Here is a 25822-nt window from a genome sequence, read left to right on the forward strand (position 1 = left end):
AAGAACAACTTAGCAAGAGTTTAGCAAACATCTATGAATATGTCTCCCTATGTTGTAAGTTGTTCTTAAATCTTTAAAACGTCAAAAATAATCAAACAAATTGAGAAAATAACGCTACAAGGAATTTTATTTCAAAATATAAAAACAAAAATTAAAATGTCAATAGACTTAAGAATCGGTCAAGATTTCGATATTTAGCTAGATGTTGTTATGCTACTAACCAACAAAAAACGAATCGATTCGCTTCAATAAAAAAAACTGTCAATGTTATGATTGACCTTTTAAATATTGAAGAAGAAAATTTAAAGAAAGGTTTACCAATCTACATGTGTGTTTTTTCAAGTCTAACCAAATACGACTTAAACCATTTATATTCTTACTATCCCTCTTACCCTATAAGTACATATATAATTTTTTTTATAATAGTTACTTTCGGTCTAAAATCTCGAAATTTCTCTTTAGGTAAAGGTTAACAGCTGTTATTATAGCTCTTTAAATCCGTCCGAGAATATTTTCAGAATTTTAAGAGTTATGAAATGACCAATTATATACCATTAAGAAGAAAATATTTCAAAATTGGAGTTTAATTTTGTATCTGCTGGTTTTTCGAATTGCATCTTACTGCAGAATCGATGTTGAATATTTAAACCCGATTTTAGACATTTTAATTAACCAATTTCCGTGTCTTAAGGGCAAAATTTTTCACAGTAAGTTAAAACTGTAATTGTGTTATAAACGATTCTTCTTAAGCCTTCTATAAGTCAAAAATCAACGAGCCAAGGCTCGGCTCTGTCAGTTGTGAGGAATCAACTAGCTTAGTAGAAAACAAATACTCAATGTCATTTGTCTCTTTTTATTTTTTCTGAGTCAGTTAACAACGTGTATTATATGAGATCACTATTTTCAGCCTACTTACAAGATTCGTATATTTAAGATATTTTTCTGCATAAAAGCCTGAAAATGTTTTTATTTATATTAAAATAACCTATTCTTATTTTGATTACCATCCAGATACACATACATGTATTTGTATGCACTCGAACTAAAAAATATAAAAATATTCAATCTGTCAAAGTGACTGTTCGCTCGGTGGTGTATGTCAAACTTTAATCCATAATTTAAAAATCTTGATAAACAAACAGTGTGTTTAAATTTGTATAAAACTTGATTGACAATCAGTCTATTTATCAGTTTGGTAATCAAAACTTAATCAAGCAACAAGCGTCGCATTGTAAGTCAAATGATGTGTATTGTTTATTACATTTTCCCAATTTTCGTAAAACGTACTGTTTAAATTGCACAAGAATTTTTATGTTAAAAAATTAAGAAAAAAGAAACTGAATATATTTAGAGCAAATCGTTGAGATGTTGCGTTCAAACAAAAGTTTATTACAAAAGTAAAAGGTACATGTATAATTGTAAAGCATATAAGCCTAATTTATAATAACCTTAATTTGACATTGAATTACATATATTATTTGTTCGATAAGTTTATTTTAAAATTTAAATGTTGGCAATTCTGATAAACATAAAGCTCAATTTACATTGATTTTATAAATTTGAAATTTGTATTAATTTTATTGATTTTATTATTGTATATAAATAAATGCATGTATTTATAATCGCACATTCTTCGCCCTCGGGTTAAGTTCTGTTTCTGTTTCGCAACCATTTTTGCAGGCATCTGAACAGGTCTCGTTGAATTTCTGCATAGCCGTAAGCCGCTATCTAATTTGACATTGAAATAAAGAATTGAAACAAATTAGAATTGAAACAAGGAAGAAATCAAATCTACGACAACAACAATTGCACATGAACATGTTATTTATTTTTTTTTGCTTTTCTCTATATGAATGGAAAAGACCCGTTGGTTATTATGAACCAACTATGCTGAGCCTGATAGCCTACTACAATGAGTAGTGTATTTTATTCCCATTGATCGTTTGTTTTGGTTTTCGTTCGTGCGCGTTGGTTTATTTGTGAATTGTGTTTGTAAAGTTTTAATTTTATTAATTTAACTTTTATTGTTTTAATGATTTTATTTAAATTTAAATTTTGTTGTGTTTTATTTGTGAATATAATTAGTGTTGTAAAATTAAATTTGAAATAAAATGTTCAGCGCAAATATGCAGCAATTCAAGAATCCAGGTGAGTGTTTGTTGGATGGAAAATTTTAATTTTGAGTGAATGCGTATTTTTTTGTTTGATTTATTTTCTTTTATTAATGTAGATTTACATGTTATTATAATTTTGATTACATTATAATATAATATAATAATGTGTAGATCTATTAAATATAAATTTCATATAAATACATATATACATATGACGTGATTTGGTTAACGGTCTAATCAAAGCCGGTTTATGTAAGTACATACGCGAGTACATTTATTTTTATATATCGAGTGCGTACGATAATCAGTAAATTGTGCACATAGTGTTTTTTTGTTTACAACAATTTAAAAATATTCTTGTGTGAAATTCTTTGGTGATATTTTGTGACGTCATTAATTTTGACATTGTTTTTATTTGCTGTGAATATTAATTCGTTTCGGATTTTGACATCGCGAGTGACTGTGTTTTAACTTTTAAATGTTGGACATATTAGTTATTTTTAGTGGCCATTTTAAGTTATTTATTTCTTTTGTTTACATTTTGTAATATTAATTTACAATCGATTAAGATAATATTTTCATTGTATTTTTTATAAAATGTACATTTAGTTTTATTTTATTAATATAAATGTGTATATATTCTGTTTGAGAAGTAAACGTTGTTTTAAATTCAGTTTGTTTACTTTCTTATAAGTTCGTAGATTATAAGAATAAATTTTGACTTTTTTTTTGAAATATGTTGTAAATTATTTTAAGATCATTTTGAATTTAATAAATGTTTAAATGTAAATTATATTGGTGTTTCATTTTTCATTATAATTTATATCTATTTTGGTTTGTTGTAAATTCCGATCAAATAAAATTAGATTTTAAAAATTAATTTGGAGTTTTATTTTATCATTTAAGTTCTTATATTTTTTTTTTTTGTGAAATCGGTTTTAAATATTATTGATTCCTGTTACTTAAATTTTGTTTTAATTTTAATTTGTGGTTGTTAATTCGAATTCTCGAAATTTGATTTGATTTAGTTTTGAAAGTTTTAAATAAATAAATCTAGCTGAATTGCTCGAACTTTCATTGATTTTCTATTTTAAAATTTTAAATGATGCTGGTTTGTTGTGATGTTTCATTGGAAGGCAAGCGACATATTTTAGCGATGGGGCGTTTTATGCATCCTGTTTTGGTTTTGACCGATACAACTCGGATTAATCCGTCGGATCCAGGATAAATTTCTTGGACTCGACCTAAATTCCAATTGGTCGGTGGAAATCTTTCATCTTTAATCAAAACGATGTCTCCGACTTTTACATTTTCCTGTATTTGTGTCCACTTCGGTCGTTGCTGCAGTCTGGTCAGGTACTCGGAACTCCATTTTCGCCAAAATGTTAATGTCATTGACTGAACTCGCTTCCATCTATCCATGTGTGTTATGTTGATGTCGATGTCACCTTGAGGTACAGCATGAAGACTTTCGCCGATCAAAAAGTGTGCTGGGGTCAGCACATCCAAATCATCCAAACTATCTGAAAGAGGACATAAGGGTCTCGAATTCAGACACGCTTCTATCTGCGAAAGAAGTGTGGTGAGCTCCTCAAAAGTCAGTCTCTCCATCCCGACAACTCGTTTTAGGTGGTACTTGACTGATTTCACTCCAGCTTCCCACAATCCACCGAAATGAGGAGAAGCGGGAGGAATAAAATGCCATTCTGTACCTTGATTTGCTAGATTTTCAGCTATTTCTTTCCAATCATGCTGTGAAGCTTTTAACATCTTATCTAGTTCTGAACTAGCACCAATAAAATTTGTACCGCAATCACTATTAATCTGCTTGCAAGTTCCTCGCCTGGCAGTGAATCGCCTGAATGCTGCCAAGAATGCTTGAGTCGTTAAATCTGAAACGACTTCCAAATGGATTGCCTTTGTCGCCAAGCAAATAAAAATTGCAAAATATCCTTTAAGGATCTTGCTTCCACGAGCTTTCCAAGCTTTGATTTCGATGGGGCCTGCGTAATCTACGCCAGTGTGACAAAATGGCCTAGCCATGCGGACTCTAGCAGCTGGTAAATTTCCCATCAATTGCTGCATCTCTGCTGCTTTCTGCCGGTAGCAAGTCGTACATTTGTGTAACTGGTACTTTACACTTCTTCGAATTTGACCAATCCAAAACTTCTGACGTATATAAGCAATCATCTGTTGTATTCCACCATGCAATGTATTCTTATGGGCATCTTTTACAACCAGTTTTGTGAAATGATGGTTGTTTTGTAATACCATTGGATGCTGCGCTTCATAAGGAAGCAGGGAATTCTGCAATCGACCACCAACTCTTAAAATGCCATTGGCATCAATAAATACATTGAGTGATTTTAATGGTTTTGAAATTTTACCCTTCTGTTGCAGCTCTTTTATTTCGTTAAAAAACATCTCGGTCTGAGCTATCTTGACTGCCAGCATAAGAGATGCTTCCAATTCAGAAGCAGTTAACGAACCGCTTGTCTTGGGTACAATAGCCGATTGGTTACCGTTTTGGGAAGTTTTTCTCGCCCAACTCATCGATCGGAGGTTGTTTTTCAAACGAAGCCACCATGCGATGATACGAATTACTTTGAGTAAGTTCGAATATTTGTGGATGATGATACTAATCAGTTCTCTTGTTACTTGTATGGTGTGGGCTTTTACCGGACGACATTCTTCTTCTGTTTCGAAGTTCTCAACTTGATCGGGCATATCAAAATTCCACTTCGATCTTAAGAATACTGGACCGTTCCACCAAGCGTCCAAGGAATCCAAGGCTGAGGGATAAACGCCACGAGATGCTAAATCAGCCGAGTTTAGATGTGTTGGAACATGGGACCAACAATGGCTGCCTATAAGTCGCTGTATCTCGGATACTCGATTTGAGACAAATGTGGTCCATTTGGTAGGAGTTCCTCTAATCCAGGAAAGAGCAATTGTTGAATCCGTCCAGGCAAAGATTCGAACTTCAGGAATTGCTAAAACATTGCATGTGTAGTGTAATATTTGGGCCAAGACTACTGCACCACAAAGTTCAAGCCGAGGCAACGTGATCGTCCGTTTGCTCGGAGCAATCTTTGTCTTTGCTAAGAGTAAGCTGGTATGAATGCCTCCATTCTTATCCAGAACTCGAACATACACAACAGCTCCATATGCTTTCATTGAAGCGTCACAAAAGCCATGCAACTCGATTGCTTGGTTTGAAGGACTCATTCGGTTCCATCGTGGTATCCTTACCTTTTCAATCATTGGAAGCTCTTGTTGAAAAGTTTTCCAATCCCTTATAAGGTCGTTTGGGATCGGATCGTCCCAATCACATCCGAGATCCCAAAGCTTCTGCATAATTATCTTCGCAGTGATTATGCACGGTGAGATCCATCCAAGTGGATCGAAGAGCTTGGCAATGGTAGATAGAATCGTTCTTTTTGTTATTAAATTTTCATTCTTTTGTAAATTTTTGTAAGAAAAGAAATCGCAACTAGGAACCCATTTGATGCCCAGAGTTTTGACGTGGTTGGAAGGATCAAAGGGAAGCTCGAAATCAATTTCTCGATCATGAAGTGGAATATTTTCCATTAAATCTCTATGATTTGCTGTCCACTTTCTTAAGTTGAAACCGCCTGACGCTAAAAGTGCTCTTGCTTCATCTCTTTTTTCTTTTGCTTCTTCTAGCGAGTCTGCACCACTTATCAAATCGTCCACGTACATGTCTTCTTGCACGACCTTCGCCCCCAAAGGATAATTCGGATGTTCATCTTGGGCTAGACGTTTCAACGTTTTGATGGCTAAATATGGGGCACTTGCTGTACCGAACGTTACCGTATTTAGCTTGTAGAGTCTCAAAGGCTCTGATCGTTCATTTCTCCACAAAATGATTTGGTAAAAGGAGTCCGGTTGAGTCACCCAAATTTGTCGATACATCTTCTCTATATCGGCAGTGAAGGTATATCGGTGAGTTCGCCATCGCAAAACGAGATCAATTATAGAAGTTTGCAATTTTGGACCTACCATTAGATAGTCATTTATCGATTTCCCATTCGAATCTTTGGCTGCTGCATCGAAAACAACTCTTGTTTTAGTGGTAGTGCTTGATTCTTTTATCACAGCATGATGTGGTAAAATGAAGTGGTGTGGCGTGTTAAGGACTTCATTGTCGCTGTTGATTTGTTCCATGTGCTGGAGTGTCTCATACTCTTTGATACATTTCGTGTATTCAGTTCTAAGATTTTGATTTGACTCAAGCTTTTTCTCGAGGTGAAGAAACCGTCGATATGCCATGTGCCGGCTGAAACCCATTTCCGGCAGCTTTTCATCTTTGAATGGCATTTTGACTTGATACCGTCCATCAGGTAAACGAATAGTATACTTTTCAAAGTGTTCCTCACAGGCAACATTTTCTTCAGTTTCATGAGGTAGAAACGGCAATTCTTCTATTTCCCAGAACTTCTGTAGTTGAGCGCTCAAATCGATCGGAGAAAATTCGGTCATTTGCACGAAACTGCGGATTTTTTGAGGAGGATATGTGGAAGTTCTTCCAAGAACGATCCAGCCTAACTCCGTATTTTGTGCCATAGGCCCGACGCCATCTTGCGAACGTTTGATTTCTGGAAGCAATATTTGGGCACAAACATCACAGCCTAACAACAGATCTACAGGTGCAGGCTCGTGGAGATGTGGATCTGCCAAAGGAAGCCCAATTAAATGATTCCATTTTTGAGGTACCATTCGTTGGGTCGGAAGAAGGCCAGTTAGCGACTTGAAGATTAATGCCTGTATGGCAGTTTCAAACGATGAGTGGCAAGAAGTAATCTGGACTTGTACAGCGTTCTGCGTAGTGCCACTACTGACCAACCCCAGCCCTGATACCTCAACACATGTACGCCACTTCCGAAGCTTTAACAATTGCGCAGCCTCTTCTGTAATGAATGAACTTTCAGAACCTGTATCAATCATGGCACGTAAATGATGTACACGGCCATCTGAAGCACGGGCTTTGACAATAGCGGTTGCTAAAAGCACTTGAGAAAAATTTCGATTACCGTGCGACGTATGATGATTCATAGTTGTTGAAATCGGAACATTATTGGTTGGTAAAAATTCTGTTGCATTTGCACTCATGTTCGTTTGAACAAAGTTTGATGTGGTTGCTGTTGGTTGAGTTCGAACTCTTGAAGACGGTTGTGCAGAATATCTCGTATTATTATTGTCTATCTGTTGATGGTTGACATGCAACAGGGAATGATGTCTTTGTTGGCAAAAGAAACAGCACAGTTGGCTTGGGCATTCATGCAAAGAATGCCTATATGAAAGACAATTTTCACATACCCGCAATTTCCGTACAACTTCTTTTCGACCCGTGATGTCCATATTTAAAAATTGTTGGCATCTTTTCAACGAATGTTTTTCTAAATTACATAACTGGCATACTGTACCATCCGTACCTGTAGGTTTAGTGGGCTTAAACTTTGGCTTGGCATGTAAAACTTTAGATTTCATTGGAAAACGTGATTTGACATTTGCTGGAGGATCAATTTTTGTATAATTCGCAGTACTTTGATCCTTTTGGTCAAAAACTTCAAGCGTTCGGAAGCGCTTCTCCAAAAAAGAGGTAAATTCTGTAAAATTGGGTAATTCTTTCTTATCACACAACTTTTCTTCCCATAGTTTTTGAGTAGTTGGGGGCAATTTTTGGTTAAGGAACCAAATTAGAACTATGTCCCACTTGTCAACTGGAACTTCTAAATTTTCCAAGGCATGGAAGCATTCTTTTGAGGTATAGAGAAGATTTTTCAACCCTGAAGCAGTTTCACGGAGTAATTGAGACTGACCGAAAAGTTGCTGCATTTGGATATGCACCAGAATGCGTTTGTGGTCATATCTCTCTTTTAAAAGCTCCCACGCTTTGTCATAGTTGGCGGCTTCAACGGGTAAGTTTTGTAAAAACCGTTTTGCATCATCTGTTAAGCAAGATTGAAGAAAGTGAAGCTTATCTAAATCACCTAGGTTTGAATTGTTGTGAACTAGAGATTGGAATTTATCATGAAAGGCTCTCCATGTGATATACGACCCATCAAACTTTGGAAGATCAATACGGGGTAATCTAACTTCCGAATGAGTGGAATGTTGCATTTCGGAACCAGAAGTCGTGGACTTCGAAGAGGAAAAATTATCCATCGTTTCGACTAAAAGGGCCCTATATTCCAGGTAATTATCACTAATTTGATCATAAATATCTATTAAATTTTCTAATTTTAACCCTTCTTCCAGGCAGCCTCCACCAACAATTGCCTCATGGTAGGATTTAGCCGATTTTACATCATCTTCTAGCTTTGATAACCGCCCCGATATATATGGTTTAGTTAAACGCTCCTTAGGTGATTTTTTAAAATTGGCAATATCTTTAACTATTTTGTTAAGAATTCCCTTTTGGAGTTCTCCATACTTAAATCCCTTACGATCCATTATTTATTCAAATTAATAATGTATAATTTATTTTTTAAGAATGACGAGTTAACAACGTAAATTAAGGCAACACTTACTTCGTTGTTTGCTGCTGCTGCTGGTGTTGCTGCTGGTGCTGTTGGTGCTGTTGTTGTCGTCGTAACCTTTGCTGACGCCGTCGCTGTCGCCGCCGCCGCCGTCACTATGCCGCCGTCGCTGTCGCCGCCGCCGTCACTGTATACGTCGTTATTATTGCTTAAATGCAATTTGTTTGCGATTTTTATATCGCAATTAAGATTAACTTGATTCAAAGTTTTTAAATACTTATTATTTGTAAATTGTTCTGTCACAGATTTACTTGAAAACTTTTTAGGTTATACAAAATATGTCCATTTATACGTATGTATATTTAAATACTTAAATTTGATGTTGCCTTTAAATTATAATCAAAAATATTAATTTAATAAATTTTTAAAATAAATATTTTAAAAAAGGCTCGAAGGACCAATGTTTAAATTGCACAAGAATTTTTATGTTAAAAAATTAAGAAAAAAGAAACTGAATATATTTAGAGCAAATCGTTGAGATGTTGCGTTCAAACAAAAGTTTATTACAAAAGTAAAAGGTACATGTATAATTGTAAAGCATATAAGCCTAATTTATAATAACCTTAATTTGACATTGAATTACATATATTATTTGTTCGATAAGTTTATTTTAAAATTTAAATGTTGGCAATTCTGATAAACATAAAGCTCAATTTACATTGATTTTATAAATTTGAAATTTGTATTAATTTTATTGATTTTATTATTGTATATAAATAAATGCATGTATTTATAATCGCACACGTACAAAAATATAGTTCAATTTAAACGCCATCTGCTGTTTCTTTGCTTTAAAAAAAAATTGTATTGTCAAATAAACTTTTGATATCTTTTATAACATATTTCCGCTGAACCTACAGTAGCTAGTAACGTCTATAACTCATCGAGTACATCACCCAAGCTACCAGAAAGAACATCCAAAGATAATAATAAATATCTCTTTTCAACTCTGTTAACTGTCAGTTACGTCCATTATTCAGTATTTTATTCACCAAATAAGTAATTTGATACATAAACTTCTAGTTAGACCTGTCCATCTATTTTAATACACTGATGTGACTTTTATCTGCTGATTATCTAGTTTGTAAATGGAGATATAAAGGTGTATTTTCACCTGTCAGCTCTTACCTCAAATGCTTGATTCCAGTCAGGAAGTTAGCATCCAATGACAGAATTTTGTAATAAAAACTATAACCAACCTGTCAAAAAAATTCAATAATTGTGATTTCAATGACAAAACCTAATTACTTTTTGTATTTCAAATCAAACATATGATACCATAAATTATTAAAAAATTATCTCCATCAATTATTTTCCTCTCTTAAGCACTACTACTAGTTTAACAAGACTCGATTAGTACGATTGAACCTTAGCTTAACTTATGAAAGTTGCGAGCCGTGATTTGCAGCCAGCTCTAGGTGGAAAGTTTTAACTACTATAGGTTGTCATCATAGCAAACGTAGTTCCGAAATTTAAGAGACAAATTTGTAGATTTGTTTTACCCAAAAACGACATTCTTTTTGTTAATTTTGAGTTTTTCAATGTTGAAATCGTTTTCAAATAACAGCTGATTGTTGATTTTACATTTTGGAAAACAATCTCTAATTTCTTTGAATTTCCAACTGCCAGTTTTAATTTCAATGATCAACTCCAATCTCAAATGGTTGAATATAATCAAAAAATGGTACCAATCAAGAAATTTGTGTTAAATCACAGAAATTTTCAAAAAAACTTCAACCAATTTATTATGAACTTTCTATGAGCAAATTTTAGTGGATGGATTTTTATTAAAACCTATTCCATTTTAGTTGTTTTGATATGCTGTGAAATTCATACACCAACCTTTTCAAACTTTTTAATTCAACAACAAACTCTGCACAATAGTTTAAAATTTAAAATATGCTATGAATGAATGGAAATCAAAATATTATGTGAGAACGCGGTTTCAAAAAGCTCTGAACACTTCCATCTGCATTCCACTCAAACTGAACACGTTTTGACTTTTCCTCGTTGAATTGTTATTTGTTTATATTTGTATGCAAATTATATTTTTTGTTTACGAATCATAAAAAAAAAATCAATTCCTGTCAACAAATGCAAGTAATTGCTTAAATTTAATGTTTCAGTATTGCATCATCTTCTGCAAAAAACAAAACAAACCAAAACAAATCCCTCCTTTCAATTTCTGTTTCTAGCGTGTACTCTTCCCTTTTCCCTATTATTTTGCACTGCATAAAGCTAAAGCATGTCAATTTGACAACTGCATAAAACCATATGACAAATGACTTTCACTGCTGCCAACATCCTGTACACATTTTTGTGTGTCCGCGGTCTCCACTATTTTTAAGAAAAAAAAAATAAAATATATTAAATCTTCATTGAGATTAAAGTTATTTTAATTAGAATATTGAATTTATTTGAAATAAAGGTACGTTATTTTGAAATCGTAAATTTCTTGTTCCTTCCAAATCAACAGTATCGTTTAACAAAATTCACTTTACCAAAGGTATTTCCTCAGAGGGGCTGTAGATTACAACAAGCCAACAAACGTTAGTACGAAAAATGGAATGTAACCCAGAAGTATCGGCCTTGGTGAACGAACTGGCCCAAGCCATCGAAATCATCATGGATCCCAACACGAGACACCAATCCCGCATGGAAGCGTATGTGGCTTGCGAGCGGTTCAAAGAGGCCTCCCCCCTGTGCGCACAAGCCGGACTGTATTTGGCAGGAGGGCAGTACAGCAATAATGTCAAGCACTTCGGCCTGCAACTAATCGAGTACACAATCAAATTCAAGTGGAACGGCATTTCACAGCAAGAGAAGTTGTTCATCAAAGAAAATGCCATGAAGTTGCTCTTGTCCGGCATTGGGCCAGCTGAGGACAAAAGTCTCACCCACTTGAAAGACGCTCTTTCACGAATTATTGTGGAGATGATTAAGAGGGAATGGCCACAACAGTGGACCACACTACTGTCTGAGCTCTCAGATGCATGCTCCAAAGGAGAACCACAAACAGAACTGGTACTTATGATATTCCTGCGACTGGTGGAGGATGTTGCCCTGCTGCAGACGATTGAGTCGAATCAGCGAAAGAAAGACATCTACCAGGCGTTGACGGTGAAAATGAATGAAATCTTTGAGTTCTTCCTGCGCCTCATCGAACTTCATGTGACTTCGTTTAGGGAGACGACAGCAGTGAACAACATCCAGAAAGCGAGTGCACACAGTCGAGTGGTGGAAATGGTTCTGCTCACACTCACGGGCTTCGTCGAATGGGTGTCTATGAATCACGTCTTCTGTCAGGATGGCAAGCTGCTGTACATACTTTGCGTTCTCCTGACAGATCCGGCTTTCCAGGTCAATGCAGCCGAGTGTCTGTCGCAGATAGTCAATCGAAAAGGACAGGCGAAAGAACGAAAGCCCCTGTTGCTGCTGTTTAGTGAAGAAACTGTCAACTATCTGTACAGAGCGAGTCAAGAGGTTTCTCCAGAGACCAACATAGAGCAAAACCACTTGTTCCTTAAGAAGCTCATCAATGTTCTGACGGGGTTGGCCCATCAACTGGCTGGAATGTGGAACAAAGAGGCTACATTTCAGCGCCCCGTGCATTTCGGGGTGTTCCTAGAGACCATTTATCTGCTGAACAAACATCCCAGTCTGACCGTGGCACACGGAGCAACACTTATTTGGAATGTGTTATTGAAACACGACCAGATTTCTAAGGATCCACTATTCATCGAGTACATTCCAAAAGTAATTGAAGTCGTCGGCCCGAGGGTTATAAAGATTTGCTACCCTGCCGAGAGGCCAACTGTATTCAGCGTTTCCACGGAGACGTATCTGTGTATGGACTACGATTCCGAGGAGGAGTTCACTGTGTTCTATCATCGCTGCCGAGCTGATTTCCTAGAGATTTTCCGTCAAGCCACTTTGATTGCCCCACTGCGGACTTTTGCTTATTGCGAAAACTGGCTGAATTCAAGGCTTTCTAAGTCGAGATCCGAAAGCTTATCGAACTGCAGCATCCACGACCCCATCTACATGGAGTGGGAGGCTTTGGTGGCCGTCCTGGATGGTGTATTAAGTCGGATTTTGCTTGTAACTGAACGGCCATCAGTTCAATCCGGTCTGCGGCTCCTCGAAGACTGCCTGAAGGCGGAGAGTAATGATCCTTTGATTCTGTCCGTTTTGTTGTCATGCATTTCGGCTCTGTTTGTTTTCCTCAGTATGTCCTCGTGCCAGATCATCTCTGGCAATTGTGTGGCTATGAGTGGAGTGTCCCTACTGCCAAGGGTACTAGAGAAGATATTCTCTGCTCTGGTCTTCAAGATTCCAAATGTGTCCCCAGGAATGATGGTGAAAGACGCTCAATCACAGTCTGCCAAAAATCTACGACGGCATGCGGCTTCCTTGATGGTGAAATTGGGACACAAATATCCTTTGCTCCTGCTACCGGTGTTTGAGCAGATCTGTTCGCATGTCAATAGTCTGATCAGACAGCCACAACAAATCAGCAAAAACGAACAGTACACTCTGCACGAGGCGCTCCTGCTGATTTCGAATCATTTTTGTGATTATGAGCGGCAGACTGCTTTCATAGCGGAAATAACACAAGAGGCACAAGTCAATTGGCTTACGCTCAGTCCAGTTTACAAGTCCGTCGTAGATTTCATGCACTTCATCGGTTTGGATAAGACTCCAGTGCAGAATATCGAAGCTGATCCATGTTCGCCGAATCGCAGCAAAGTCCTAGAAGCACTGAATTCTATACTGGGAGTTATAAAACGATGTTCCTGGCCAGATGACCCAGACCGCGCATCACGTGGAGGTTTCGTCATTGGTTTCACCGAATCTGGGAATCCTATCTGCCGTAACCCAGCAACTAAGCATGTAGTACCTATTCTGCCCCATGTGCTAGCGTTGCTGCGTGTACTCAACGAATTGTTCAAACCAGAGGCTTTGAATTTGCTTGCGGAAGGCTTCAAATTTGTCCACACAATGTTGGAGCATGAAAAGAAAACACTGATGGGCGTTTCGCCGGTTCTGATTGATCCCATGGATCCGACTGTGAAGAAAATTCCCACGGCTTTCGACAAGATGCAGCAGTTCCTGACAAATGTGTTTGAGGGGTGCTATCACATGATGGGATCCGCTGGACCCTCTCTAGGCAGAGACCTCTATCAGCTATCGGGCATAGCAGATGCTCTAATCAATAGTACGTTTGCGTGCTTAGAAAATGTGCCAGACTACCGCCTGCGGACCATTATAAGAGTTTTTCTCAAGCCATTTGTGTACTCCTGTCCACCGGTGTGCTATGACCAGGTTCTGTTGCCCATATTGGCTCATCTGACGCCATTCATGTTGTACAGGCTGACAGCGCGCTGGCGTTATATCACGTCCCTGTACGAGTCGGGAGAACTGAACGGCGAAGTCAATGATACTCAAGAGGTGCTGGAGGACATGCTCAATAGAACCCTTACTCGTGAGTATCTGGACGTTCTGAAAATAGCTCTTGTAGGTGGCCAAATTGTAACAGACCAATCTGGAGGCAATGTTGACGTTGCCATGGACAATGATGAACTTTCTATGGATGGCTCTTCGCACGCTCCCAGTCGTGCCACACACGCAGCTCTAACTTCTGAGGTGATCAGTGACTTGGGAACAAAACTGCTGCGCAACCATTCAACCTCCAGTCCCATACTTTTAACAATCCTCAGTGCGATTTCGTGGAATGATGGCTCATGTAGCTTGAAAGCAGTTCAACTTTCAGGACCCGTCATCCGCTTCCTAGATAGCGAAAACTTACTTAATTCCCAATTGGCATCGTCTATCCTCACCTCTGTCCTGCAGGGCCTCCAGGTGCACGGACAGCATGAATCCAACCAGTCGAGCTTAATAACCCTCGGCGTGCAAGTCTTTGAGAATTTGCGCCCCAAGTTCCCTTCAGTTCTCGAAGTGATGCACCAAATTCCCAACATCAATGCTGCAGATCTGCAGAAATTGGATGAGAAAATATCAATTGCCCCAACCAAAGGCAACAAAGTGGAAAAGGTCAAAAAGGACCTCTTCCGCAAGATAACAGCCCAACTAATTGGCAAAAGCATAAACGAATTATTTCGCCAAGAAATTCAAATAGCCAATTTGCCAACGATGCCATCTAGCAATCACCAATCCCTGAATACGAATATCCTTGAAGCAAATCAAGACACTGGAATTTCGAAATTATTTTTACCACCTAAGAGTGTTATATAGAATTATTAATTGATTAACGGATTTAGCACACGTACGTACACACTTAAAATCCATATTGTTTTTAATTTACAAACTTTTTATTACATATATGCCGGGTTTTTAAAAATACGAACTATGAAAAAAAAAAAACAAAAAGAAAACAAGAAAATGTTGTTGCATTTTTATTTATGAATTAAATAAAACAAGTAATTATTTATACTGAATCAAATTTTTAAATATTTATTGTTTTTTTATTTATTTTTTTTTTTAAATTCAAAATCTTTTGGATTTGGAAGGAAATGAGTTTTTTTTGCTATAAATCTTTTTCTGATTTTCCGTGGATATCAATTATTGGAAACAAGATAAGTTTGTCATTACTTATAAATGATGACAATACACAAAGGGTTTCGGATGAAGGTAACGGATGGGACCATGTAACCTGGGGGGCTATGATTCGAAGATTTTCTTATCTGGATCATTCGCTCCATTGGGCCAAGCCAGTTTTGACTTTTCGAACCTGGTAATTCTTTGAAGGCTTGTATAATTGATTTTGTTTCGAGGTAGGTGTACTCTTTAACTACCTGCAAATAACTGTAAACAACACTGTCGTTTTCTTTTAGCCGGTAGGCATAGGAGATTTTTTGTTGTTGATACAATATACTCTGTTTCATCCTCATTTACATACTTCAAGGCCAACGCGTTTCGACTTTTCGTCCATAGTTGGGCTTGCTTGTGGTACAACTCGCTCGAAGTGGTTGATGATGCCGATGCCATCCGCATAGTCAAGCAGATAGACGGGCCTGTTGAAGAAAGTGCTTTATTGTTAAACACAACTTTTATGAACTATTTAATCGAGGGCTAGGTTCAATTAAGTAACTTAAAAGCGCATAGCAAGAGTGAGCTTTTATCCATCATGGGGCATAGCTAAAATCCATTAACTTTTTTTTTATGTAGGCCGCTATACTTGCTATTAGGTAGAAACTTAAGTGTTTGCTTAAATTGATAAAGGAAAAAGAACGTTTGCAAAGGTGGATAGATGGAAAAGGCATCTCTGATTCGGATTAAACTGTGACCTTAAACGGGGCACAAAACTTCATTAGCACATTGAAAAGACTACAAGTATTTTTCTACTTTCAATTCTTTATTACTTGCAAATAATGGTTCATTTCTATGTTCTTATTATGACTACATTATATGGTAATAAAAATGTGTAAATGATTGAAATGTAAAATACCGTTTTGCGAAAAATGAAGATTGTTTGTGATTTGCGTTGTTTTTAGCTGGACATAAATGTAGCCCGTTTTGCAATCAAAGAAAGTATTTTTAATTTTTGTTTTTTTTTAAGAAAATAATAATTTTTGAGGAAATAAAATATTCCTTTAATGACCTATATTAAAAAAAATAATTAGTCAACACAAAAGGAAAATGGTGCTCGAAGGAAAAAAGATGTCTGATCTTGAAAATGAAGTCAAAAGGGCGGACGGTAACGGACATTTCTAAGTTGTTAGAATGCTCCAGGAAGATGGTTTATAATGCCCTTCTTCATTTCAAAAAGTTTGGAGTGATTGAAAACGTTAAACAAAACCCCCGGGCCAGAAAGAGAACTATAAATGAATTTAGAATTATTATATGCCATTCGAAACGAACTTTCAACGAACTATGGAGTAAATGTTTCCTCAAGGACCATAAGACGGCGGTTTAATAAAAACAATCTACGCGGGTGCGTTGCTGAAATCTAGGTTACAGTTTGCCAAAGCTCACCTAGACAAACCAATTAGTTTTTGGAAAACGTGATGAATCCAAATTCTGCCGGTTCGGATCGGATAGGAAAAAATATGTATGTATGGCGTCCAAAAAAACAGAGAATATGATCCAAGGTACACTATTAAGACGGTGAAACACGGTGGAGGCAACGTTATGGTCTGTGCTGCTTTTTCATGGCACGGCGCGGCGCGGCGAGCTATCCAAAACATGTGGGATATCATATAATTTAATATGTTAATGTAAAATTTCTTAAATTAATTCATTTTTAAGGAGGTTTTTGTATGAAATTTTATACTCACAGTTTAGGCAGCTGCTTGCCGAATTTATAATTGAATATAAGAATGAAACAACAACAACTTGTGTGTGCTACCACCAAGTTCATAGGCTGGAGTTATAGCTATTTCACGGGGGCCAAGCCGATCATCAGACTCCTTTAGTGGTGCTTAATCGCTTTTTGTTCAATTTAATTTTTGAAGAACTTTTGCCCGAGTTGGGCTTGAACATGTCCGAAAGTAAAAATGACAAAACGGTTAAACTGGAACACATTAGATAAAACGAAACTTTACCGCAAATGCAAATACTGGACCGATTTTTAATTCTCTAGAAGGTTTTAAAACTGCATACAAGAGTGATAAGGAGAAAAAAGGAGTAGAGTCAGTCTATTTTTATTTAAATTGAAGTAGGTAGAAAAACAGATCTTAAAAATGAAGTAGATTTCAATATTTTGATGATGGTGCTAGATTTTTAATTTATTTGAATACTTACTTACTTTTCATATTAAACTTTAAAAAAGATAAAAACTAGTTTTTGTTTAAAATATTTTGTATTTAATAAATTCAATATATATAAATTTTTTAATTAAAATAGCAAATTTAAAAAATAAAATAAATAAAGAATACGACAACTCAAATATAACACTTCATTAATATTCGTTTTTTTTACATACCTATATTAACTTTTTAATTAATCTTTCTTACCATTGATTTTAATATTTTGTTGGATACCCTTGATTGAATAAAACTCCGTCCAGTCGCTTACGCATATTTTTTTTATAATTTTTTGAAGGTATTGAATGTCTATTTTGCTTCATTCTTCTTGAAGCTGTTGCTTTAGTGAACTTATTGAAAAGACAGGGTTTTTGTGAGCTCAACGGTCCAATTCATCCCACAAATTCTCAATTGGGTTAGGGTCTGGAATTTGTGGAAGTGTTTGGGTAACTTTTGGAGAGTTATACAGAAGCCATTCCCTTACAACATATGCTTTGTGCTTCGGGTCGTTGTCCTGGTAAAATTTGAAATTCCTTAAAATGGCCATTTTCTCAGCACTTTGCCTTAAAATTTCTTTTAAGATCCTCAAATAGTATTTCTTTTTCAATATACCGCTGATGAATACTAAATTTCCCATGCCTCTTGCCGAAATGCACCCCTAGACCATGATGTGCCCGCCTCCATGCTTCACTGCTTGCTTTGTGTTCCTGCTTTTAAGCTCTTCATTTAGCTTGCGCCCCACCATAACTCTTCCAAATTTTGTTCAGCGATGAGGCTCATTTCTGGTTGAATGGCTACGTAATAAGCAAAATTGCCGCATTTGGAGTGAAGAGCAACCAGAAGGCGTTCAAGAACCACTGTTTGGTTTGGTTTGTACGCTGGTGGAATCATTGGACCGTATTTTTTCAAAGATGTTGTTGGACGCAACGTTACGGTGAATGGCGATCGCTATCGTTCAATGCTAACAAACTTTTTGTTGCCAAAAATGGAAGAACTGAACTTGGTTGACATGTGGTTTCAACAAGATGGCGCTACATGCCAGCTCGCGATTCTATGGCCATTTTGAGGGAAAACTTCGGAGAACAATTCATCTCAAGGAATGGACCGATAAGTTGGCCACCAAGATTATGCGATTTGACGCCTTTAGACTAGTTTTTGTGGGGCTACGTCAATTCTAAAGTCTACACAAATAAGCCAGCAACTATTCCAGCTTTGGAAGACAACATTTCCGAAGAAATTCGGGCTATTCCGGCCGAAATGCTCGAAAAAGTTACCCAAAATTGGACTTTCCGAATGGACCACCTAAGACGCAGCCGGTCAACATTTAAATGAAATTATCTTCAAAAAGTAAATGTCATGGACCAGTCTAACGTTTCAAATAAAGAATCGATGAGATTTTGCAAATTTTATGCGTTTTTTTTTTTTTAAAAGTTCTCAAGCTCTTAAAAAATCACCGTTTACTTATTTATAAAATAACCAAATAATAAACCTAAATTTAACTTTTACTACGAAAAAACAACAAAAGTATGTTTAAGAATAAAAATCGAATATTAATGACACTCACTGTATGTACCAATACGTAGTTTGGTAATTGAGCTTTTCCCTTGCATACAAATTTGTTATATTTATATGTAAACTGTATTGAAATAATGATAAATAAAATGAATTACGTAAACCAAAAAATCACACTTGATCCCATCTGCAGTACCACATATTGGCTTCATAGATCCTGCCTTCTCATTTTCTTAGCATTTATTTATTATATTCATATGTATATACATTAGTGGACAAGAATTTAGCACACTTGTTAAAGAAAATAAAAATCATTTAGTTTTCAATTTGTTTTCTTATTATAAAATTAGTTACTATGTTTTCATAGTACTTTATTAAATATATTTAACATAAGTAAGAAGCAAAAATATGGAATGTAGGAACATCAATTTTTCGCCTCTACACGAATTAAGCACATTCAACAGTTTCTTAATAAAATTTTACCTACCGTTATTAATTCTATGTTTTTCTTAGTATTTGGTAGAGAACCCTTTATTTTGCAGTACCTAGAGAAGCAATCTTCTTGGCAAACTTTCAACCAAAGCCTCACATCCCTACTTTGGAATTGCATACCAAGCATTTTGAATATCCTGCCACAATTGTGTTAAATTGGTTGGTTTTTTTGCTCAATGTGATTTCAACATCATTCCACAAATTCTCGATCGGGTTAGATCGGTAGATTGTGCTGGCCACTTTAAAACGTTAATTTTATTCACCTCTAATGCACACTTCACTAAATTTGAAGTGTGTTTAGGGTCGTTGTCGTGCAAGAAGCGCCATAATAACCTCTATAACTACACGAATCGATTTAGGTGCGTTAACATAGACATTACCTTTCACGTAATGCGAAAGAAAAAAGTCTTATTTTTCATCTTCCAAAACTGCGAAGCATCGCTATAAAATTTAAAATGAAAAAAAAACAATAGTTTTTGTCTGAGTTTTACATATTCTTTTAAAAAGTATAAATGTGAAAATAAGAATCTATATAATATCTACCTACATATCACATCAATAATTGATACCAATAGATTTAAAGAAAAGAACGCCCCACATAAAATTTAACCAATTCAAATCATGTGTAAACCCACAACTGCAACGTCAACCTTAAACTCGCATGATAGTTGGTACCCAAATAACGATCTGTCAAAATAAAATCTCACGACATATTCCTCCAGCCAAAATATGCATACAAATTTTGTGATTTCTTTCTAATTTCTCATATTTTTATTTTCTTATTTAATTGTTGAGCTAGCTGCCAGCAGTCGACGAAGCGGAGTTAAGTTGTGTAAAGAAGTGAAGAAAAAGTTTATCAATACAAAAATACTTGGATGAAGTTTATTTTTCGCACAAAAGCCTCAAACACTCGAAAAGAGTAAAAATGATTTTATCAACTGCAAAACGCTTGTGTCTAAGGACATCGCCATCGAATCTCTTGCGTTCATCCTCATCGATCCCAAAAACTGGACCAAAGCTTGATGAATTGCAAGAGCATGCACTCAAAGAAGAATGCATTTTAGTCAACGAGAATGACACTGTCATTGGATCCGCTTCGAAAAAGGACTGCCACAGAGTTGATCCTACCAATGGTCATGTGAAATTGCATCGTGCGTTTAGTGTTTTTTTATTCAATACCAAAGGAGATATGCTAGTCCAGAGACGTTCTGTCCATAAGGTGAGTTCTACTTCATTCATTTTCTTTAGACCAACCCAAAAAAAAATATCAATTCTGTTAGATAACCTTCCCTGACACCTACACAAACGCCTGTTGCAGCCATCCTCTACACGAGATCGAAAATGAGCGCGAAGAACTGAACGAACTGGGTATCCGACGAGCCGCTCAAAGGAGGCTCAACTACGAGCTGGGAATTCCCACTAGTCAGGTTATTATAAGAAATTCAATTGAGTTTTTGCTTGATCTCATAATCAAACATTATCGATGTCCATGACCATACTTTTTACAGATAAGACCTGAAAACTTCCATTATTTGACTCGCATCCATTATTCGAATACTGGCGATGGAATCTGGGGCGAACACGAAATCGATTACATACTCTTTCTGCAGAAAGATGTCGACCTCAATCCGAATCTGAACGAAGTCAGCGAAGTGAGGTACATCCCGCGCACGGCCCTTGACACCACAGTATCGCAGCTGAATGCTCCACTGACCCCCTGGTTCGAGCTTATCTTACGCCATCGCCTCAAACTCTGGTGGGATAATTTGCATCAGTTGAAAAAGTTCGAAGATCACACAACAATCAATCGATTTACATAGAGTAACGTTAAGCAGCGGCAGCGTCCGCCGTAAAGCACAATAAACAGAGACGCGCATTGTCATAATTTGTTATCTCATATTTAGTCAGTGGGCATAAATTCAAAAGAAAATATGTGTTGTAGGGAAAATAGCCATGCAGATGAAAATAACCAAAGGTAGTTCTTTTTTTTTGTTTCTTCATTGTTTTGTTAAATAAGAAATAAAGAAAAATATTAACTGTACAAATGTAGGTTGGTGTTATTTTTGTTGTTGTTAGTAAGTTTGAATTGAAAGCAACAGAGGCATCTTTTTTGTTTATCTAACAACAATGGAGCTTCAATTATTATTTATAAATTCAAACGTAACTTTCAAGTTCATGATCTGATATTCTGATTTGATGCAGTTGCTATACAATAAACAGGTTTAGATACATCTACATACACATGTACATAATCAAAAAATTCCGTAGTAAATTATGGGAGATGAATCACAAACTACACTGAAGGTGCGCGGCCTTCAAAAATATGTGTAAGGTGTGCATCTTAGTCGTATGAGATTACACCTAAGACAAAAGTATACAATGAGTGTAGTGCTTGACTTTTATTTTAACAATGGGCAGGTTCAGGCGACATAAGGGAAGGTAAGGCAAGTTTCTAGTATCTGATTGGCCAGCTGCCAAAAATTGACTTCCAATTAAGGCAACTTTATTGAAAAGTTGTCTGGAAAGTTAATCAAGAAAAATCTACCTAACTATCAAGTAAAGTCAACTTATGTCAAAATGACTACTGATCATGTTTTTTTTTTTTATTCAAGTGAAAGCTGAGCTTGAGGAACGCGAGAGGAACGCCGACTTCTCAGAAGGAAAAAGAGAGGGCATGAGAAGCGTGCGGTCGAAGATGTTGAGAGGTGTAAAAGCAGGAATGAGGTTCGAAAGTTTTATGAACAGGTGAAACGAAATTCACAGGTACATAAACCTAGAACCGAAGGCTGCAAAGACGAAAGTGGAAAGATCATAGTGGAACCGCAGTCAATGCTGAGGATATGGAAGGACCACTTCTGCAGACTGTTTAACGGCCACGAAGAACTTAATTCCGCTGTCAGGCAGGATGATCCATTCAATGTAGACGACGAAAGCCAACAATCCCGTCCTCCCGACTTAGACGAAGTAAAGATTGCCATATCTAAGTTGAAGTCTAATAAAGCCGCTGGGGCAGATGGCTTGAATGCCGAGCTCTTTAAAGCAGTTAGAGATAAGTTGGTTAGGAGCATGCACCAACTTATCTGTAAGATATGTTTGGAAGAAAACATGCCCGATGAATGGAACCTCAGTATTGTTTGCCTGATCCTGAAAAAAGGAGACCCTCTAAACTGCACCAACTATAGAGGAACAAGTCTACTTAACATTGCCTATAAAATCTTCTCTGCCGTAATATGTGAACGTCTAAAGCCCATCGTCAACAACCTGATAGGTCCTTATCAGTGTAGTTTTAGACCAGGAAAGTCCACAGTTGATCAAATATTCACATTACGGCAGATCCTGGAAAAAACTCAAGAGCACCAATCGACACCCACCATCTTTTCATCGATTTCAAGGCCGCATATGACAGCATATAGAGGGACGAGCTGTATAGAACCATGTCTAGTTTTGGCATCCCTGCCAAACTCGTCCGTTTGTGCAGGATGACCATGGAGAATTCACGCTGCTCCATAAAGGTTGTAAACAACTTAACAGAACCTATTGATGTCAAAAAAGGTTTTAGACAAGGTGATGCGCTGTCATGCGATTTTTTTAACATCGTGCTTGAAAGAATAGTGCAGAGCTCACACGTCAACACTAGAGGCACTATCTTTCAAAAGTCTGTCCAATTACTGGCATTTGCTGATGACATTGACATAATCGGAAGAACTAAGCGTGATGTCAATGGGGCTTTTGTGAGCACTGAGGCAGAGGCGGCAAAAATGGGTTTAACGGTTAATGAGGGCAAAACAAAGTACATGCTGTCGTCTAGAAAGGACATACAATACCCACGTTTTGGTCAAAACATCACAATCGACAGACGTAACTTTGAGGTAGTCAAGGACTTCGTCTACCTAGGCTCCGCTGTAAACGCAGAAAACAGCACCAGCGCTGAGATCAAACGCAGAATAACTCTTGCTAACCGCTGTTTCTTTGGACTAAGAAAGCAATTGAGTGGTAAAGTCCTCTCTCGAGGGACCAAAGTGTTGCTATATAAGACCCTTATCATCCCCGTCCTGCTATACGGTGCAAAGGCATGGACCATGACAAAAGCGGATGAAAGCACCTTCGGTCGCTTCGATAGAAAAATTCTTCGTGTGATCTACGGTCCCGTATGCAACGAAGGGGAGTGGAGGAGAAGATGGAACGACGAACTGTACGGGCTGTACAGCGACGTAGACTTAGCAAGAAGAGTAAAAGTCCAGAAAAAGAAAGTTTATTCGTTTTTGAAATTCGAATTGTTAACTAATTTTTTCTTAATCTCAGTAGCTTGAGGTCTTCCAAAAAAGTATTCGTAGACTAAATCATTTGAGCAACTTCAGCTTTTGTTATTATAAACTAAAATCGTATTTTTGTGGTTCAATAAATAGCTCTTAAAGTTTTATAAATACATCAAAAACATTGCAGTGTCATGAATTTGCATATTAATATATCGACGTAACTGTAATTAAATAATTAATTAATAACGTGTTGTGGATGCTCTAATTTGAATTCAAAGTATAGGTTATAAAAAACGGTAATTAAAATCACGGTATTTTTTGTTGGTAAATTATTTTGGACTGATAAAGTGTTTATTTTTTAAAAGATAAAAAGGCGGGGGAAGGGAATAATATTTGTTATTAAATTTTAATTATTCAATAGATTATGAAAAGATATTCAAAAATTTAATACTTCTGGAAAGAAGTTTCAAAGTGTAAGAACATTAAAAATTAGGTATATGCTTTAGGTTAGATAAGGTAACGTTAAGGTGTTGAAGGGAAAACCAACACACTTAGACCGATAGTTGGTCCGTTTTCATACGACCAGAATCTTAAGATCTACCTGACTCGTTGAGACAATAGATGTCGGAATTTATTAGATCACTAGGATAGTAGTAAAAGTCTGCATTGTGTATTCTTAGTCTTTTTGATAGGGCAGGATATGAAAATTGAATATAGAGCGCGAGGCACTATATCATCTTCTTCGTCAGCCATGCAGCTTCTGCAAAAATCGTTTGCAGGAAAAGTCGAAAGCATGTTTTTCCAGTAAGCAGTGTCTTATACCGGAGCTCATGGGAAATCTTCCAACCGAAATGAATTGCTTCGAGCGTTTAATATCCTAATTTTTAGATTGGCCTAATTAGTTAAGTTAACTAACAAGTGGTTGCTTTAGACCATCAAAATGGTTTGCTTCTTTTATCATGCTTTAACATATGTTACAAGTAGTTAGAGCTTAGAGGTATACCAATGTTGGATTTGTTAAACATCAAAGGAATTCTGGCATCAACACTTTTTAAACGGATTCTTTATGAACATTTTTAAAAGTGTTGAACAAATAAAAACACTTTTCATGTGAAAAGTTTAAGGACCCCCTCCAACAATAAGTCACTGATGATACAACTTGTATTTAATGGTTCTGTGGAATGCATTTAACGTACCATTTTGTCTTTAATGTTTGGATGAGCAGACAGGAGACAGGACAGATATGCCCCTTCGGATTTTTAGCATTATTATTTTCACAATGAAAAGTTTGGTTTTGGAAATGAGAACCAAAATCACGTAGAAAATTATTTTCTGGGAAAAGTAAATATTAAGTGCAACTTTCGACATTGGCATTGTTCGGTTTGGAATTTCAATAACAACAGTGCCCAATGATGTCCCCACTATAAGAAAGTAGAATGCTCTTTGTTGTTTTTGGTTAGTGTTTTATTTTAGAAGATGGGTAAAAAATCTGAACGAATAAAATCATCAAATCAAAATCTTTAAAGACCGATGACTCTTATTAAATTGAATCATTTAGAAAAGTCTAAATAAAGTTCAGTTTTCAAAATTTACCAAATTTAGATTTTCCAAACGTCAAGAAAACCTGTTGCCACTTGTGTTTGTACATGTTGTTCAATGTACATGTCTACCATTTGAACATCAGTAGTAAGACAGACAACTTAAAAACAACGTAAAACATACGGATCTAAAATCAACTTTTTAAAACGGAGAAGTAAAGGAAAAAAATTACATGAGACAACCGCCTGTATTTTTTGACTAAAAAAATCTATAATGTCTGGAACGAAGATATACACAAAACGTTTGTCGAATAAGTTTTCATACAAGCATATTTATGCCTGTATACCTAAGATGTAACCTCTTACACCTGTTAGTCGTTCAAACTTCGGTTTAAGGCAAAAGCAATACATTTAAAGACTTGTTAATGGGCAGGTTCATGCAACTTAAGGGACTTTATTTGTAGTCAACTTCATTCCTTGAACGTAAATTTTGACTAAGACAACTAGTTAGTTTTTCAAGTGTCATGAATTTAAAATTCAGAACTTTATTTCACAAATCTCTTCTTTAAGTTCACAGTACAA

At 36.3% G+C, this 25822-nt stretch overlaps 3 protein-coding genes across 3 annotated transcripts; 2 read left to right on the forward strand and 1 right to left on the reverse strand.

Annotated features, from left to right (window-relative positions):
* Positions 1-3212: 3212 nt before the first annotated feature.
* On the reverse strand, positions 3213-8963 carry LOC129942863 (uncharacterized). The gene is made up of 4 exons (XM_056051972.1): positions 8951-8963; positions 8669-8871; positions 5616-8579; positions 3213-5525 (listed from the first exon to the last, which is right to left on the reverse strand). Exons 1-4 carry the CDS (start codon positions 8961-8963, stop codon positions 3213-3215), a joined length of 5493 nt encoding a protein of 1830 aa, XP_055907947.1.
* Positions 8964-10949: 1986 nt separating this feature from the next.
* On the forward strand, positions 10950-15150 carry LOC129938546 (exportin-5). Its single transcript, XM_056046177.1, has 2 exons — positions 10950-11105; positions 11184-15150. Exon 2 carries the CDS (start codon positions 11240-11242, stop codon positions 14930-14932), a length of 3693 nt encoding a protein of 1230 aa, XP_055902152.1. The 5' UTR covers positions 10950-11105; positions 11184-11239; the 3' UTR covers positions 14933-15150.
* A 5018-nt stretch (positions 15151-20168) lies between these two features.
* Positions 20169-21495, forward strand: LOC129938549 (isopentenyl-diphosphate Delta-isomerase 1). Its single transcript, XM_056046179.1, has 3 exons — positions 20169-20665; positions 20727-20873; positions 20955-21495. The coding sequence occupies exons 1-3, from the start codon at positions 20372-20374 to the stop codon at positions 21264-21266; spliced, it is 753 nt and encodes a 250-aa protein (XP_055902154.1). The 5' UTR covers positions 20169-20371; the 3' UTR covers positions 21267-21495.
* Positions 21496-25822: the final 4327 nt, after the last annotated feature.

Source organism: Eupeodes corollae, chromosome 1, assembly GCF_945859685.1.
Source record: "Eupeodes corollae chromosome 1, idEupCoro1.1, whole genome shotgun sequence".
Taxonomy (NCBI): Eukaryota; Metazoa; Arthropoda; class Insecta; order Diptera; family Syrphidae; genus Eupeodes; species Eupeodes corollae.